A 15976-nucleotide genomic window follows, 5' to 3' on the forward strand; every position below is an offset into this window, starting at 1 on the left:
ACTGCTAGACTTTTTTGTAAGAATAAGATTGACATCTTTGTTGTTCATTTATCCATTTGAAAAGGTCTGCAACAATTGAGGTGTCTATTACATTGCTTTGGAGCAGCAGTCACGGAACATATAATATATTGTGTATATTGTATGTTGTGTACAGTTGTGCTCAAAAGTTTACATACCTCGGCAGATTTTTTGCTTATTTGGCCTTTTTTCAGAGAATATGAATGATAACACAAAAACTTTTTCCCACTCATGGTTAGTGGTTGACTGAAGCCATTTATTGTCAAACTACTGTTTTCTCTTTTTAAATCATAACGACAACCAAAAACATCCAAATGACCTTGATCAAAAGTTCACATACCCTGGTGATTTTGACCTGATAACATGCACAGAAGGTGACACAAATGGGTTTGAATGGCTAATAAAGGTAACATCCTCACCTGTGACCTGTTTGCTTGTAATCAGTGTGTGCATAAAAGCTGATTGAGTTTCTGGCATCCAGATAGACTCTTGCATCTTTCATCCAGCCACTGACGTTTCTGGATTGTGAGTCATGGGGAAGGCAAAACAATTGTCAATGGATCTATGGGAAAAGATAGTTGAACTGTATAAAACAGGAAAGGGATACAAAAAGCTATCTATGGAATTGATAATGCCAGTTATCAGTGTTCAACCTGTGATTACCAAATGGAAAATCAGGGACTCTGTAGAAAACAAGCCACGATCAGGTAGACCAACAAAAACTTTAGCCACAACTGCCAGAAAAAATGTTTGGAATGCAAAGAAAAACCCCAAAATAACATCACCTGAAATACATGACTCATTGAAAACTAGTAGTGTGGCTGTTTCAAGGTACACAATAAGGAGGTACTTGAAGCAGAATGGGCAGCATGGTCAAGTCACTGTAACGCCTGCCTTGATCAACAGACTCAGGGGGGATGTAATGGACAGACTAGAGGGAAGCCACTCACCAAGCAGGACCCCCAGAACCCTGAAACCCTTTAACCCCTATACAGGGATTTGGAATTACACAGGGCCCTGGAGATCACTACCTGTGGAAGGCTGCAGTCCGATGAGAGTAGTTGTCAGGCAGGGTCAAACCAGGAATAGCAGAACAGGGACAAAATCGGCAGACAAGGACGTAATCAGAAAACGGAGCAGAGGTCAAATCCGGATCGGGCAGCGAGGTACAAAAACAGCAGGCAGAAGGGTAGTCAGAAAACACGCAGAAGTCAGCACACAGGAATCGCAAAACAGAATAGGGCAGACCAGGAGCCAGGAAATCAGAACTATCTCTGGCAGTGGTCATGTGACAGGAGGGGGAATAAGAAGGGTGTGGTGTCTTCCCATTGGCTGTAGCTGAACGCTGGCAACTTCAGCTGGAAGACACACGCCACCCACAGTCAGCCAACGGTACTGCAGATCCCAAGATAACCCAGCCCAGTGGATGATCTGAGCCTGCGCCCACCGGTGTGCCGCTGGCATGGACTCCTCTCCCATCACCAAGACCATCCACAGCAAGAATACGGCGTTGCCTGGTGATCGGAGCTGAAGTCGCTGGAGCAGACTCCGGCGGTGATGTAACAGTCACCAGAAGAAAGCCATTACGGCGCAAATGCCACAAAGTATCTCACTTACAATACGCCAAACAGCACAGAAACAAGCCTCCAAACTTCTGGAACAAGGTAATTTGGAGTGATGAGACCAAAATCAAACTTTTTTGCCACAGCCATTAACATTAAATTTGGAGAGTTGTCAACTCAACAAGGCCTATGATAAAAGGAACACCCTTCCTACTGTAAAGCATGGAGGTGGCTCACTGATGATGTGGGGATGTGTGAGCTATAAAGGCACAGTAAACTTGGTCAAAGTTGAAGGAAAGATGAATGCAGTACGTTATCAGCAAATACTGGAGGCAAATATGCCCTCATCAGCCCGGAAACTGCGCATGGGACTTACTTGGATGTTCCAACATGACAACGATTTAAAACGCAGGCCAAGGTGACCTGTCATTGGCTACAGCAGAACAAAGGAAAGGTTCTGGAGTGGCTATCTTAGTCTCCTGACCTCAATATCATTGAGTCACGCTGGGGAGAACTCAAACGCATAGTTCATGCAAGAAATCTCAGGAATTTACAAGAACAGGAGGCTTTTTGCCAAAAAGAATGGTCAGCTTCACCATCTGAGAAAATAAAGAGCCTCATCCACAACTACCACAAAAGACTTCAAGCTGTCATTGATATTAGAGGGAGCAATACACGTTATTAAGAACTGGGGTATGTGAACTTTTGATCAGGGTAATTTAAATGTTTTTGGTTGACATTATGATTTAAAAAGAGAAGACACAGTAGTTTGACAATAAATGGCTTCACCCAACCACTAACCATGAGTGGAAAAAAAGATTTGTGTGTTATCATTCATATTCTCTGAAAAAAGGCCAAGAAAGCAAAAAATCTACCGGGCTATGTAAACGTTTGAGCACAACTGTATATATAGTATACACTGCAGCTGCTGACAAAACTCTGTTAAAAAGTACTACATGATAGTCGAAGGCTGGCAGAAGAGACTTCTTCCACAAGAGAAATAAAGTGTTTATGAAAAGCCTGCCATCTGTGTGTGACATTAATACAAAAACTGTACTATTAACATACAAGTCAATTAATACATTCTCTTTATATGAAGAAAAACAATATATATGATTTTATAAGCTTTCAAAATTCTGAATATTTTAAACTGCTTTAATTGTTAATGACTTGTTTTAAATGAACATATTTATATTCTTTAATTATGCTACTTACACTTAAGAAGAGAAATACCGTACTGGCACTGATTGCAAAGGACAAAAAGCCAACAAATGTGCAAATGATTAGATCTGACATAAGGATTTCTTTCTGTGGAGCAAAAAAGGTAAGGTTTCAGATTATTTTTTTGTGTTTTTTTTGCCACAAGCATTTTACTTAGTTATAAACATAGGAAAGCTTGTCATAATTGCAAGTTTCAGAGACACTCCAAGCAAGGCTGCCAAAGTTAGGGTAACAGAGGAGTGTGAGGAGGAAGATAGGGGCATAGATTGAGGGAAACATGTCAGCTCATTTATGCTGCCCAAACCACAGGGAGCATAGTCTGACTAAAATTGTGTATATTTCTCTCTGAAATGCTCAATCCTTTTAGAGAATACATAACTTGCACATGGCCAGGGTCAATAAGCAAAGTTGTGGCTAGTGCGGTGTAGCCCATGGTGGGCTTTCCCAGCTCAGATCCAGTTGATGAATAAGTCTCTTGCTAAGAATACATATGGGAGAAATCTGTCAATAAGAAATGAGCAGATTTTTCTCAGAACCCTAGTACACAGTATATGTTGGTGTTCTCTGACCGTGGACAATATCTGCATGAATTTTCTTCCACTATGGGATCCCAAGCACGTGTGTGCCACGGTGATAATGTCTTGTCAGGCTGGCAAATCAAATGCCCCACTCGGGAATCCAGAAGCACAGCACTGAACTGGACCATGTATCAGAGTTGTGCAAAGCGATCCGCTCATCTGTACTATACAGTGGTGGCCAAAAGTATTGACACCCCTGCAATTCTGTCAGATAATATTCAGTTTCTTCTTGAAAATGATTGCAATCACAAATTCTTTGGTATTATTATCTTCATTTATTTTGTTTGCAATAAAAAACACAAAAGAGAATGAAACAAAAATCACATCATTGATCATTTCACACAAAACTCCAAAAATGGGCCAGGCAAAAGTATTGGCACCCTTAGCCTAATACTTAGTTGCACAACCTTCAGCCAAAATAACTGCGAACAACCGCTTCCGATAACCATCAATCAGTTTCTTACAATGCTCTGCAGGAATTTTAGACCATTCTTCTTTGGCAAACTGCTCCAGATCCCTGAGATTTGAAGGGTGCCTTCTCCAAACTGCCATTTTGAGATCTCTCCTCAGGTGTTCTATGGAATTCAGGTCTGGACTCATTGCTGGCCACTTTAGTAGTCTCCAGTGCTTTCTCTCAAACCATTTTTTGTGCTTTTTGAAGTGTATTTTGGGTCATTGTCCTGCTGGAAGACCCATGACCTCTGAGGGAGACCCAGCTTTCTCACACTGGGCCCTACATTATGCTGCAAAATTTGTTGGTAGTCTTCAGACTTCATAATGCCATGCACACGGTCAAGCAGTCCAGTGCCAGAGGCAGCAAAGCAACCTCAAAACATCACGGAACTTCCGCCATGTTTGACTTTAGGGACCGTGTTCTTTTCTTTGAATGCCTCTTTTTTTTCCTGTAAACTCTATGTTGATGGCTTTTCCCAAAAAGCTCTACTTTTGTCTCATCTGACCAGAGAACATTCTTTCAAAACATTTTAGGCTTTCTCAGGTAAGTTTTTGCAAACTCCAGCTGGCTTTTTTATGTATTGGGGTAAGAAGTGGGGTCTTCCTGGTTATCCTACCATAAAGTCCCATTTCATTCAGATGCCGACGGATAGTACGGGTTGACACTGTTGTACCCTCGGACTGCAGGGCAGCTTGAACTTGTTTGGATGTTAGTCGAGGTTCTTTATCCACCATCCACACAATCTTGCATTGAAGTCTCTCGTCAAGTTTTCTTTTCCTTCCACATCTAGGGAGGTTAGCCACAGTGCTATGGGCTTTAAACTTCTTGATGACACTGTGCACCGTAGACACAGGAACTTTCAGGTATTTGGAGATGGACTTGTAGCCTTGAGATTGCTCAGGCTTCCTCACAATTTGGATTCTCAAGTCCTCAGACAGTTCTTTGGTCTTCTTTCTTTTCTCCATGCTCAATGTGGTACACACAAGGACACAGGACAGAGGTTGAGTCAACTTTAATCCATGTCAACTGGCTGCAAGTGTGATTTAGTTATTGCCAACACCTGTTAGGTGCCACAGGTAAGTTACAGGTGCTGTTAATCACACAAATTAGAAAAGCATCACATGATTTTTCAAACAGTGCCAATACTTTTGTCCACCCCCTTTTTTATGTTTGGTGTGGAATTATATCCAATTTGGCCTTTTGACATATTTTTATTTTTTTTTTCATTGAAGACAAATTAAATGAAGATAATAATACCAAAGAATTTGTGATTGCAATCATTTTCAGGAAGAAACTGAGTATTCTCTGACAGAATTGCAGGGGTGCCAATACTTTTGGCCAGCACTGTAAATCTGACACACCCACAGGGTCTTGGGGGGAGGGCTATCCGTAGCCGGGCCAGTTTGGGATGTCACAGCGGCTAGGTCTGGCTCTGTGATCCCGCGGTGTCAACAAAATGAAGGGGAGGAGATGATGTTGATGGGAGTAGTAGTTATTCGTAACACCATCTGTGGTTTGCGGCCAGGTATTAGCCTCCACTGCTGGAGGTCTCTCTTCTGGGGCAGATGGTGATGCAGCTTGGGTGTTGCAGCTCTCCACAGGTAGAGCTAGACCCCAGGGAAGATGTGGGGAGTAGTAGTCGACTCTAATGAAGGAGCGCAAGGTGCGGGAATGATCAGATGACACAGCGGTTGCAGTTAAAGTTCTTTATTCATTGAGATGTCACCGCCTTTGGACTGCCGAACTCCACTGTCATGGGCTCCAGCCAATCCCGGATAGTTCGGAGGTCAGAACCAGTGTTTCTTTCAGTGAGTCCTTCCTCCCTGTGCCGTGTTGTGTGAGTCCCTGTGACTTGAAGCTACGCTGGGACCCAAGTCCTGGGGGTTTTGTTCTCTTCCCTGTCCCGTATAGCAGACAGTGCAAGTCCGTAGATGCAGCCACCCTATGGTCACGACTCCTGGCTCTATATGCTGCTTTGCCGTGGGCACTGTGTGTGGGCCAGAAGACTTAAAATCCTCTGCCTGGAGGATTCTGCTGGCGAGACTTGCAGTGCCCACCAGCCTAGGCTTTCTGCACCCTGAGGTGGGCGCCGGTCCTGAGAGAGCTATCAGCTCCCCCTCAGTGACCGTGTTCTCCTGCGTCTCACTTGTTTACTGTCCTGGACTAGACTGCTTGTAAGTGTGTGTGTGTCACCTTGCTCCCTGGTGTCTAGCTCCTCCCCCCGGGTTCCTGAACTAGTGAGCAGAGGGTCCACTACATTAGTGATGGCCACCCTCCAATGTCTCTACCTCAGCCCAGTCCCAGTGAGAGGGCAACTAACTGTGTGTTTTGATGGATTGTGGTAGTTTTACCGGCGATGACCTCCTCAATATCTGAGATGAATACTGCACCTCTGGTGAGGTGCAGTACCCTGTGACGACTGAAGCCTCAGGGGCACCACAAATCCACTAGAGAGGTGCAAGAAAAGCCTCTGGGGCAGTGGACTAGTTTAACATGGTCTGCAGTCAAATCTTCAAAATATATTTTCTCTGAAATTACTACATATTTTTGATAGTCTCTATACTGTAAATACTCATTTGTGTATATGCTCCATGTAAATTCCTTAACAATGATTTGATGGAATAAGGAGAGGAGTGTTTCCAGAAATACTACCAGTGCCACACGCCCTCTACGCAAGAGCTTAGGGAATTAAATGGCTTAGACATTGATGTAAGTGTAAGGTGATGATGTAGTGAAGGGACACACTCAATAGTGCTTACACCTGGTATCTGCAAATAAACATACCCATCTGATGACCAAAGATTTTAAGGACGAAGAAAGAGGAGAGAATGATAATAGTAAGAACTGAAGAGTGAAGTGTTCATCTCCTAGGGAAAGGATTGGAGGAGACACCAGGTCTAGTGACAGCTGTGGCTAATGTTTATCATTATAAAAGCCTGGGAGAGCAGAGAAGGGGTATAGTTAGTACCTGAACCTGTAAAAGGATGGTCATGGGAGTAGCAGAGCAAGCTTACAGCTGAATATCTGTGACCAGTTCCAGAGTACGATCCATGACAGTTCCATAGGAATATCTGCCATCATTTCGAGAGGAAGATCTGTGATAAGCACGAGTGGAAGTCCAAGACCAGATCTCAGAGGAAGTTCTGTGACCACATCCAAGAGGAAGATCGAGACCAGATCCGAAAGGAAGATCTGCGACCAGATTCAAGAGATGACCTGCCCATTGTGGAGGATCATCTTTATGAGCCGATGAGCCGTTGCTTCTTGTGCATACTTACAGTACCAGGGAATAAAGGCAGTCAGCGAACTGAGTCTGAGAAGTTAGCCAACAACCTGGACTTGCAGCCTAGCAGGTAGAGTAGTCGTCCCCTGTTTTGGGCCGTGTGCTGTTTCATGTGATTTAGATAGTTACCGACGGTGACAGGTAGAGAAGTGACACTGAAGCTTCCTGAATTAGGGAATTAGGAATATGGTGACCGTTATTTAATGATAGTAGTAGGATAATAGTGTTTCAATAGCATTGCGTGTATATTCTGCATATCTGCTTTACCATATCCATTATTGTAGCATAATTTGTTTTATTGTCACCAACTGTACTAATATCTGATCTCGTGCCAATGGCACCTTTTGTTGTTGTTCGTGTAAAGTAAAAACTGTTTTTGGTTCATTTACCACTGTCTCTTTATTGTCTGCACTATTGCATCCTCGCACCACTTTACATAAAAATGAAGGTTTGTGGTTGATGGAGAACTGGGCTGACCTCTCTGTTGGCTTCAAACACTGGAAAATGGGGGGGTGCCGCTGTGCTGGGGGAAAGAACGATTAAACAAATGGAGGAACTTCTAAACTGGGATCTCGGGGGAGGGTATTTGTGCAAAAAAAAAAGAAAGATGGAGCAGAGAGAGACTGAGATATAGTAGGGGTTAATGAGGAAAGGAAAGAAGTGAGGTCACTAGGAATATATGACTTAAGAAAATTAAATAAGCTGAGGGCATCAAATGTCTGCTTGCTGAAGATTTGTAAACAAAAAGACAGCCTGATTGCTGCCCCAAAGGAGCTCAAGGAAGAGCGACATGACTAGGAGGGATGCTAGGCCAGAGGGATAGCAAAGGGTTAAGGTGGGAACCATTTTGGGTGGGAAATTGGAAGGTGGGGTTATAGGAGTTATAGGGACATTTGATTGGTCAGGGGGAGGTCAGTGTGGGGCAATGTATATATAGGGTAGAGCTATTGTGGCTGGTCATTCAGTACCTGAAAACGTCCGGAATCGTCCCACCCACCTGCCCTATTTTCGAGACTTCTGGAGATCGATGTGAAGATAAGAGGATTTGACTTTGTCGCAGCAGTCGGCAGAAAGGAAGGGGGAATTTGAAGTCAGTGGATTGCACAAAGAGTTGGGGGGGAACCCAGTGCAGGAACAGGTTACCTCTGGTGGTGCAATGGTATAGTTGGTTAAGGTGGTTCCCTGCTGTGCTGGATCACAGTGGGACATGTTAATGTGGATCCCTGCTGAGATTGCTCCCAGTGGGAAAGTGGTTGGGCAACAATCGGCTGGGTGTCCTCAAGCCGGTGTGGTGTGGCTGAGGGCACAGGGTGGAGGTGGTGTTGCAATCATGTACAACGGTACTCGTCAATTACCCCCCTCCTTTGCTGGTGCTTATGTTTGATGGAGTTATTTCTGTGTTTATGGATAAAATGATATTGATTATTTGGTGATAATAGCCTTTTACAGCCAACGTCTAGCAGTCTTTGTGTCTTATTTTAGGTTAAGAAGTTGGGTGGGGTTTTTGGGTCAGGGTTGGTGAAGCAGGTAAGGCCGTCAGTCAGACTTTGTGGAGTCATGCAGTGAACTGTAGACTGTAATGTCAGACAGAGATTGTGATGTGGCAGGAATTACTGAAACCTGACTGAATGAGGACTATAATAAACAAAACTTGGTACTCAATATTTTCTGGATTGATATTTTATTGCAATCCAAACTATTCATATAACGTTTCAGTCACACTTGACCTTCATCAGACAAACTGTTTACGTACTGTATAAAAAAAGAGAGGTATTGTATATAGACAAGCTAGGGTATTATCGGTATCCCATCCTCGTAAGCTGCCAGTCAATCAGCATGACGTTGGCAGTGACACCCCGTGCCACTATGGATGCTGCAATGAGTATAGGTATGGAAAAAACTCATATTGTCTAATAAACACACATCTGGCATAAAAAATATATTTACCAAAGAGGTTTTCATCTTTTCTGGTAAAGGATCTTCACAATTTGTAGAACTTATCAAGTTTTCATGAATTTGTTTGGCAAAACATTTGTCCCTAATATAGGACCTAAAAATAAAAAAAAAATTATGAAAAAAAAAAACAAAGGAATGTCCACAATCTATAATAATGTTTTTATAGTTACAATTCTGTGCACTAATTACACATATGTCTGTTGGCGGTCAATATAGTAAAAAAGTGACATGCTGTATGCCTTTAGTTACTTAGAGGGAATATGGAAGCTTACAGCATATTGAGTTCACTGTATAACAATATGCAATTAGCTACTAAACTACCTTTACTGGTGACTGTAGAAAGGCAGGAGGATATGCTATATTTCAAGGGAACCTGTTATGCCAAAAAACACTGTTTACCTGCAGATATGAGGTTAATCTGCAGGTTTAGTATTCAAAACTGCCCGAACACTGCACTGACAGCCCAGCTACCAGGAAGAAATTAAGTTTATTCCTCCCGGCTGCCTTGGGCTTTCAGTCATAGATATGCAACCACAGCAGTTTCGGGCATCGCTCAGTATACAGTGAGCAGCGGCTGTAACCACGACCACCACTGACTGACAGCCGACTCCGCATGGCATCAGTAATACTGTATACATCCTCTATCCTTTTATAGAGAATAACCAGGGAATATTTGTCTCCATTTCTAAAATGGAAATTAACATCAAGGTTTAAAGAGAGATTTAAAGCACCACTCGAGAGTTTTCTTTATTTCACCGTGGGAGTGGTGCTTTAACGCTAAGTTGCCTGCCCCCTATCTTATACTCACTCTCCGACGTTTTTAGCTTTTATCGCCCATTGACCTCTGGCAGTTTTGACAAGCCAGCTGATTTCAGTGTTTCATGGAGGTCACAACTCAATGCAAGTCTATGAGAGCCTCGCTCAGGCTCTCCGACTTGCATTGACAGCTTGTGACTTAACTTCTCTATTCAGTCATCGAGAACACAAGATGACACTGTGAGACAAGAGCGACGCCGAAAAAGGTGAAGCTATTACTAGGGTCAGGGACCTTAAATTAAAAGCACCACTCCAGTGCTGGAAAAAAAAATGTAAGAGTGGTGCTATAGGCTACTTAAAGCATTTCTCTGACTTTTTGTCAGACAAAAGAAAAAAAATGAAATAAAAATATATAAATACATATATATTTAAGAAACCCCACCATCTGCCTGTGAAGGTCTGCCTCTTACTTAGTGATCCCCATAATGTTTTATAAAAACACAAGCAGACATTAACAGAAAAAGATAAGAATTTACAATTTAGGGTTTTTTTTTATGTAATCAAAGGAAACTGCCTTTGAAAAATGTTTAGTTTTACCTTTTTTTCAGGCATTGAAAGTTTAATATTTTTTAAAGTCAACTTATATTTGTGAAAAAAAAAATCTGTTGCCTTATCCCAAAGTGAAAAAAAACAACCTTGCTGGATAATCTGCGAATATACAAAACATCAGGAGAAACCAAACAGTAATATTACCACAGAGATCTGTATTATGCAGGCAGCCACCCACACCTGACACATTATTCCCATTGCGTTTGGATGAGTTTGGCTGCGTGCATAATAGAGATCTCTGTAGTAATATCACGTCTCGTTTCTCTTGATGTTAGGTATATTCATATTAGATATGGTATTGGGGATACTCATGGGCAGAGATGAGCGAACCCAAGATTCGGTGTCCAGTGTTCGTCCCAAACACAGACTTTACACGAAAAACAGAGTTTGGGTTCGGAGATCGGGTGCTTTATGTATGCAAACCACTCACTCGAGCATTGCTGTGTTCAAGCACCCTCTGTGCTCAGCCCAGTGCGAGCCAATTGCAGTGTTTAAACGGCTCGCACTGGGGGTGACGAGCAACAAAAGCGTTATCAGATGTAGTATGCACTCCCCCCCAAAAATGGAAACACACAGCCCACCCACCCCCAGAAGTGATCTGTTTATGGCTGGATGGAATGTGGGTGGAAAGCATGACTGACAATTTGTGGCTTCCATTGGGGTTCAGATCAAGTTCGAGTCCCAAACCAAATTTTATAAACTTTATCTAAAGTCTGGCTGAACTCACGGGACCTCTCATCTCTTTTCATGGGAGGTCCATTACATTTTTGAGACTCATCTTAATGACATCAAGATATTTACATTGACACACAATGTCTGCAATATACTCTTCCTATGCTGGTAGCCTGCTTCACAATTTTTTTTTCTGGATTTTCCCTGATATAACCTATTGTGTACCTGCTGTAATATTTCTATATCATGTTCATTTAAAAAATAACTAATAAAGACATGACGTTTTACACTCATCCCATGCAGTGCCAATTCAGGACTATATACATTAGGCAGTTCATTCATTTGGAGCTTCATTTTCATATGTACATGATGTTAATGCATGGTAATGTAATTGGTTTCCCATTTAAATCTACGGTAATGTCTGAGGGGGGCTTTCGACAAAATCTATGGAAGGAGATAAGGATCAGTTGGTTGATTATTCAATTGCAAGCTTCTTGTTCTGCAGGCAGGTAAGGCATTGCCAGATGACTGCCAGGCTTATTCCCCTCTTACCATAGAGGACATATGAACACTCAGCCTAGAGATACTTATTGACTGAACTCTTAATCAGGTGTCAGTTAACAGAATTTTTTGGTCAGATTTAGAGAAGTCAAGACAAATGGATTGAACATATAGCTGCTGAAGTGAGGTTATTCCTGTTGACGTGGTTGATAACTGCAGCATGATGTGAATGACAGACTATCTCAAATGACCCCCAGCAGCTGCTGGCTACTGTAGGCTGGCTGCAAAGGATGACACACAACAAATGAGTGGAGAGAGATTAGTAGAATGTTTTTTGGTGGGTTTTTATGCATTAAAGGCATGACGGGAACTGAATACCAGGATGGGAACTATATATACCAGGACGGGCCCAGGATGAGGACATATATAGCAAGATGGGCACAGGATGAGGACATATATACTAGGATGGGGGATATACTGTATATGCCTGGATGGGCCCATGAAGAGGACATATATATGCGGATGGGCCCAGGATGACATAATGTATATACCAGGATGGGGGGCATATATACAAGGATGGGAGATGCATACCAAGATGGGCCCAGTTTGAGGACATATATATAGGAGGACAGGCCCAGGATAGGGAACATATATACCAGAATGGGGAACATATATAACAGAATGGGGAACATATATACCACAATGGGGAACAATTATACTAGTATAAAGACATATATACCAGGATGGGGAACATATATACCAGGCTGTGGCCTTGTTTGGGGGACATATATACTAGTATAGAAGACTTATATGCCAGTATGTGGGACATATATATCAGGATGGAGGACATATATATAAAAAAAAGACCATAAAGGTGAAAAAACCCAATTAAAATGTAACTTTTAATATCATTAAAAGGTCAAGTGACCAACTACACACAAAAAACAATAGTAGTAGGGTAAAGCAGGCATAATGTCACAAGTCAGGAGGGAGAAAAAAAACAACACATTGACTCTAAGTAGGCTCTAGTAACCTCTCCCTACCTAACAATAGAGGGTATAACGCCCTAGAGTTGTGGCGCCCCCATTCACCGACGGGAAGCTCCAGATAGCCCTGTCAGACCCTACATAAAACATACACCAAAATTATAAATTAACAATAGCTCCCATCATAAATGCAACAGTAGGAGAACAGATGGTAACTTATCTGATGATGATGTTCAGTGATACAGTCCCATGATATTCAGAGACATAGTCCCAACGCATTTCCTCCCATGGATACTAGGGATTCATCAGGGGACACAGACCAGAGGGTAGACAGTAGATGCATAGGTCTTCCTGGGGTGCCAGACGGTTGGTGCAAGAGGGTGATACCATATATAACAGAATGGGAAGGACATATATACCAAGATGGGGACAAATATACCAGTATGTGGGACATATTTACCAGGATGGTTGACATATTTACCAGGAAGTGACCAAGGATGGGGACACTAGTACAGAATGGGGGCATTATCACTTAATGAAGGGGATGGAGGGCAACTTGTATGTATTTCTAGGATTTAGAATATTACATGGGTCCATACATATTACCAACATGCAAGGGGGGGCTCAGGTCCAAACTTGTCTCTAAGTACAACACCACTCTGGTGCGTCCCAGCCCTGGAATTTGTGCACTATCCTCTCCCCAGCAGAAATTTGTCCTGCATGTCCACCCCCATATTGTGTGGTCCTCTGCTTACCTGCATGTCCACCCACGTGTCGCATGGTCCCTGCGCCCCTGCTTTGCTGCCCACGTGTAGTGTGGTCCCCTGCTCGTCCCCCTTACGGATGTCTACATGTGTGTCTGTCTCCAATTCCTGCCTAGGCCTGAGATCCTGCGATGCTACATGGATTTTTCTGGTCTCCAGCCTAGGAGGTGCGTGTGCATGCTTCCTGTCCTTTTAAGAGGAACCATGCACCCCTTGCTAAGGTGTACCCAGCCTATCGCTGGGAGGCACCAGATATTTAAGGCTCCCTCTCTTGATTGGAGGGGCCAGCCAGAGCAATTCTTTAGGATTTGATACTGTCTGTGTATTGTTCCTGCCTGTCTGCTCTGGTCTGCCAACCTCCAGCACCAGTCTTGTGTGCAACCAGTTCTGCTCTGCTGTGTATGTCCTGCCTGTTTTCCCTGGGCCTATCCTGTCTGTTCTCTGGTACCAAACTTTGTCCTTTACCTGTGTCCGTTTCCACCTGCATGTGTAGTGCTGTCTGCCTCAGCCGTCCTGGCTGCACCTGTGAACGATGTCCTGTTCCTGATATGCCGTGTCTGGTGATCAGTGCCTGATGACTTGGACCATGATGATTGGAGTTCCGTGCCTGATGACCTGGACCCTGATGACCAGAGGTCCGTGCTTAATGACCTGGACCGTGATGACTGGAGTTCCTCCTGAGGTCCTATACAGGCTACACCTGTGTCTGATGTCTTGTGCCTGATGTCCCGTGTCTTGTGACCTGAGCCTGATGACTCATGCTGGAAGTTCTGTACCTGCCTATACCCATCCTGCCTGTTGCTCTCCAGACTGTGACTCTTATTCTGCCCTGTTGCATCTGTCCTACCTGCCCTGTGGTCTCCCAGCCCTGCTCAGCTGCCACAGTCCCGGTAACTGCCCTGGGAGTAGCATCTTGTGATCTGCCTTGCAACGGTTGCTTAGTTAAGACCCTCCCACATCGTAAGCCTGGGTCCCCCCTGAAGACCAGTGGGTCCACTTCTGCTTACCGCCTTCACCATCGGGGAGCATTGCAACTGGAATCTTTTTAATCCAGTAGAAAGTATAACTCACACATATTACTATAGAGAAATCGTTTATCAGAATTTTTTACTCACATTATAACTGAAGGATCACTACCTTGCCGACTCAAGTGATATGAAAGTGCAACCAAAAGGCCACAGAATGCAGAAAATACTGGAGGTATGTGTTGTTCCCATGTTTCCTATTAAAATAAGACAAAATACTTCATTATTGCAGCAAATATTTATATGTAATGAATGCCTCCCATCATCAAAAGTCTTTTTTCAGTTTACCTACAATGTACCCTAAGAAAAATAAATTACTGTACACACATTTTATCACATATGTACATGTCTATTAATCCAATATATTAAAGGGAAAAATGCCATTAACCTGCAGATATGGGGTTAATCTGCAGATTAGTAGCATTCTGAACCTGCCTGGCACCTGCACATTAACCCTGCTGCCAGGAGAAAATGAACTTTATTCCTCCTGGCAGCATTCCGGTTTCCGTCACAGGGACGGCACCGGCACAGCTTTAGTCACCGCTTTATGTATGGAGAGTGGTGGCTGTAATTAAGTCCCCCTGCACTGACTGACAGCCGGCTCTAAAGCTGTAAGTCAGTGCAGGAGGCAAGAATACAGCCACCACTCTTCATGCACAGAGTGGTGACTGAACCTGCCCCAGCGCTGCCCTTTTTGGCCGAAACCGAAACACTGCCAGAAGGATTAAAGTTCTGGGGATTAAAGTTAAAGGCAGTGGGCAAGTTTAGAATTCTATTAATCTGCAGATTAACACCATATCTGCAGGTTAATATCATTTTTACATGGGACAGGTTCCCTTTAAAGATACCGACAATTTAAAACAGAGGGATGTAATATATAGTGTAATATGTTCCAGAGTACAAAGGAACATGGAAATCCATACAAATGGTATTATATTTTTAACATCACTTTCAACTTTCTACAATATTGTAGTGAAGCTCTAGGTAATACCGAAAAGCTCTTGCATTTATGTTAATGTCCCTTACATTATGAAAACTAGAAATCAATCAAATATTGCTTAAAGCGTTATTGTTATTTCAGCGCTGAAGTGGTGCTTTAATTGCAAGTCTCCTGACCCCTGTATTATACTCACCTGTCACCGTTTTCATCTTTTTCCAGCGTGGGACCAAAGCAGCGCCAAAAAAGGATGAAAATATGTACATCATACAAACTATCTTGAGACATGTGAGCACTGGCCTGCAGTTCAGAACTTTAGTTCTGTCGGTACTGACAAGAAGGGATTTGATCTGGGTAATATAGCATACATTAGATCCCAAATGGTTAAAGTTTGATACAGTAGGTACTGTTAATTACCCACATGTGGTCCAGCCCAGTATTGGACTAATCAGCCATAGTAATTCTCAAAAAATAACCCTTATTAATTAAAATTATAAAATGCCAACTATCATTCATAGGAATGGGCCAAAAACTGCCCCATGTGATAATAGCAAACAAATGAATAAAATGAGTGTTGTCTGTAGTGTGCTAGCCAAAAGTACAATCCTGACAAAGATTTGCAAAACGCACATTGGGGCAGGGGACACGCGGCCC

At 43.0% G+C, this 15976-nt stretch overlaps 1 protein-coding gene across 1 annotated transcript in view; it reads right to left on the reverse strand.

The window, feature by feature from the left end:
* Positions 1 to 15976, reverse strand: part of PCNX2 (pecanex 2) — a 1407555-nt gene that overhangs the window by 701032 nt on the left and 690547 nt on the right. The window contains exons 15-17 of the mRNA XM_075339694.1: positions 14476 to 14582; positions 9064 to 9166; positions 2796 to 2888 (exon numbers count right to left, since the gene is read on the reverse strand). Coding sequence (XP_075195809.1) covers positions 2796 to 2888; positions 9064 to 9166; positions 14476 to 14582 — 303 coding nt within the window. The remainder of the gene's footprint in view (positions 1 to 2795; positions 2889 to 9063; positions 9167 to 14475; positions 14583 to 15976) is intronic.

This window comes from Anomaloglossus baeobatrachus, chromosome 3 (genome assembly GCF_048569485.1).
Source record: "Anomaloglossus baeobatrachus isolate aAnoBae1 chromosome 3, aAnoBae1.hap1, whole genome shotgun sequence".
Classification (NCBI taxonomy): Eukaryota; Metazoa; Chordata; class Amphibia; order Anura; family Aromobatidae; genus Anomaloglossus; species Anomaloglossus baeobatrachus.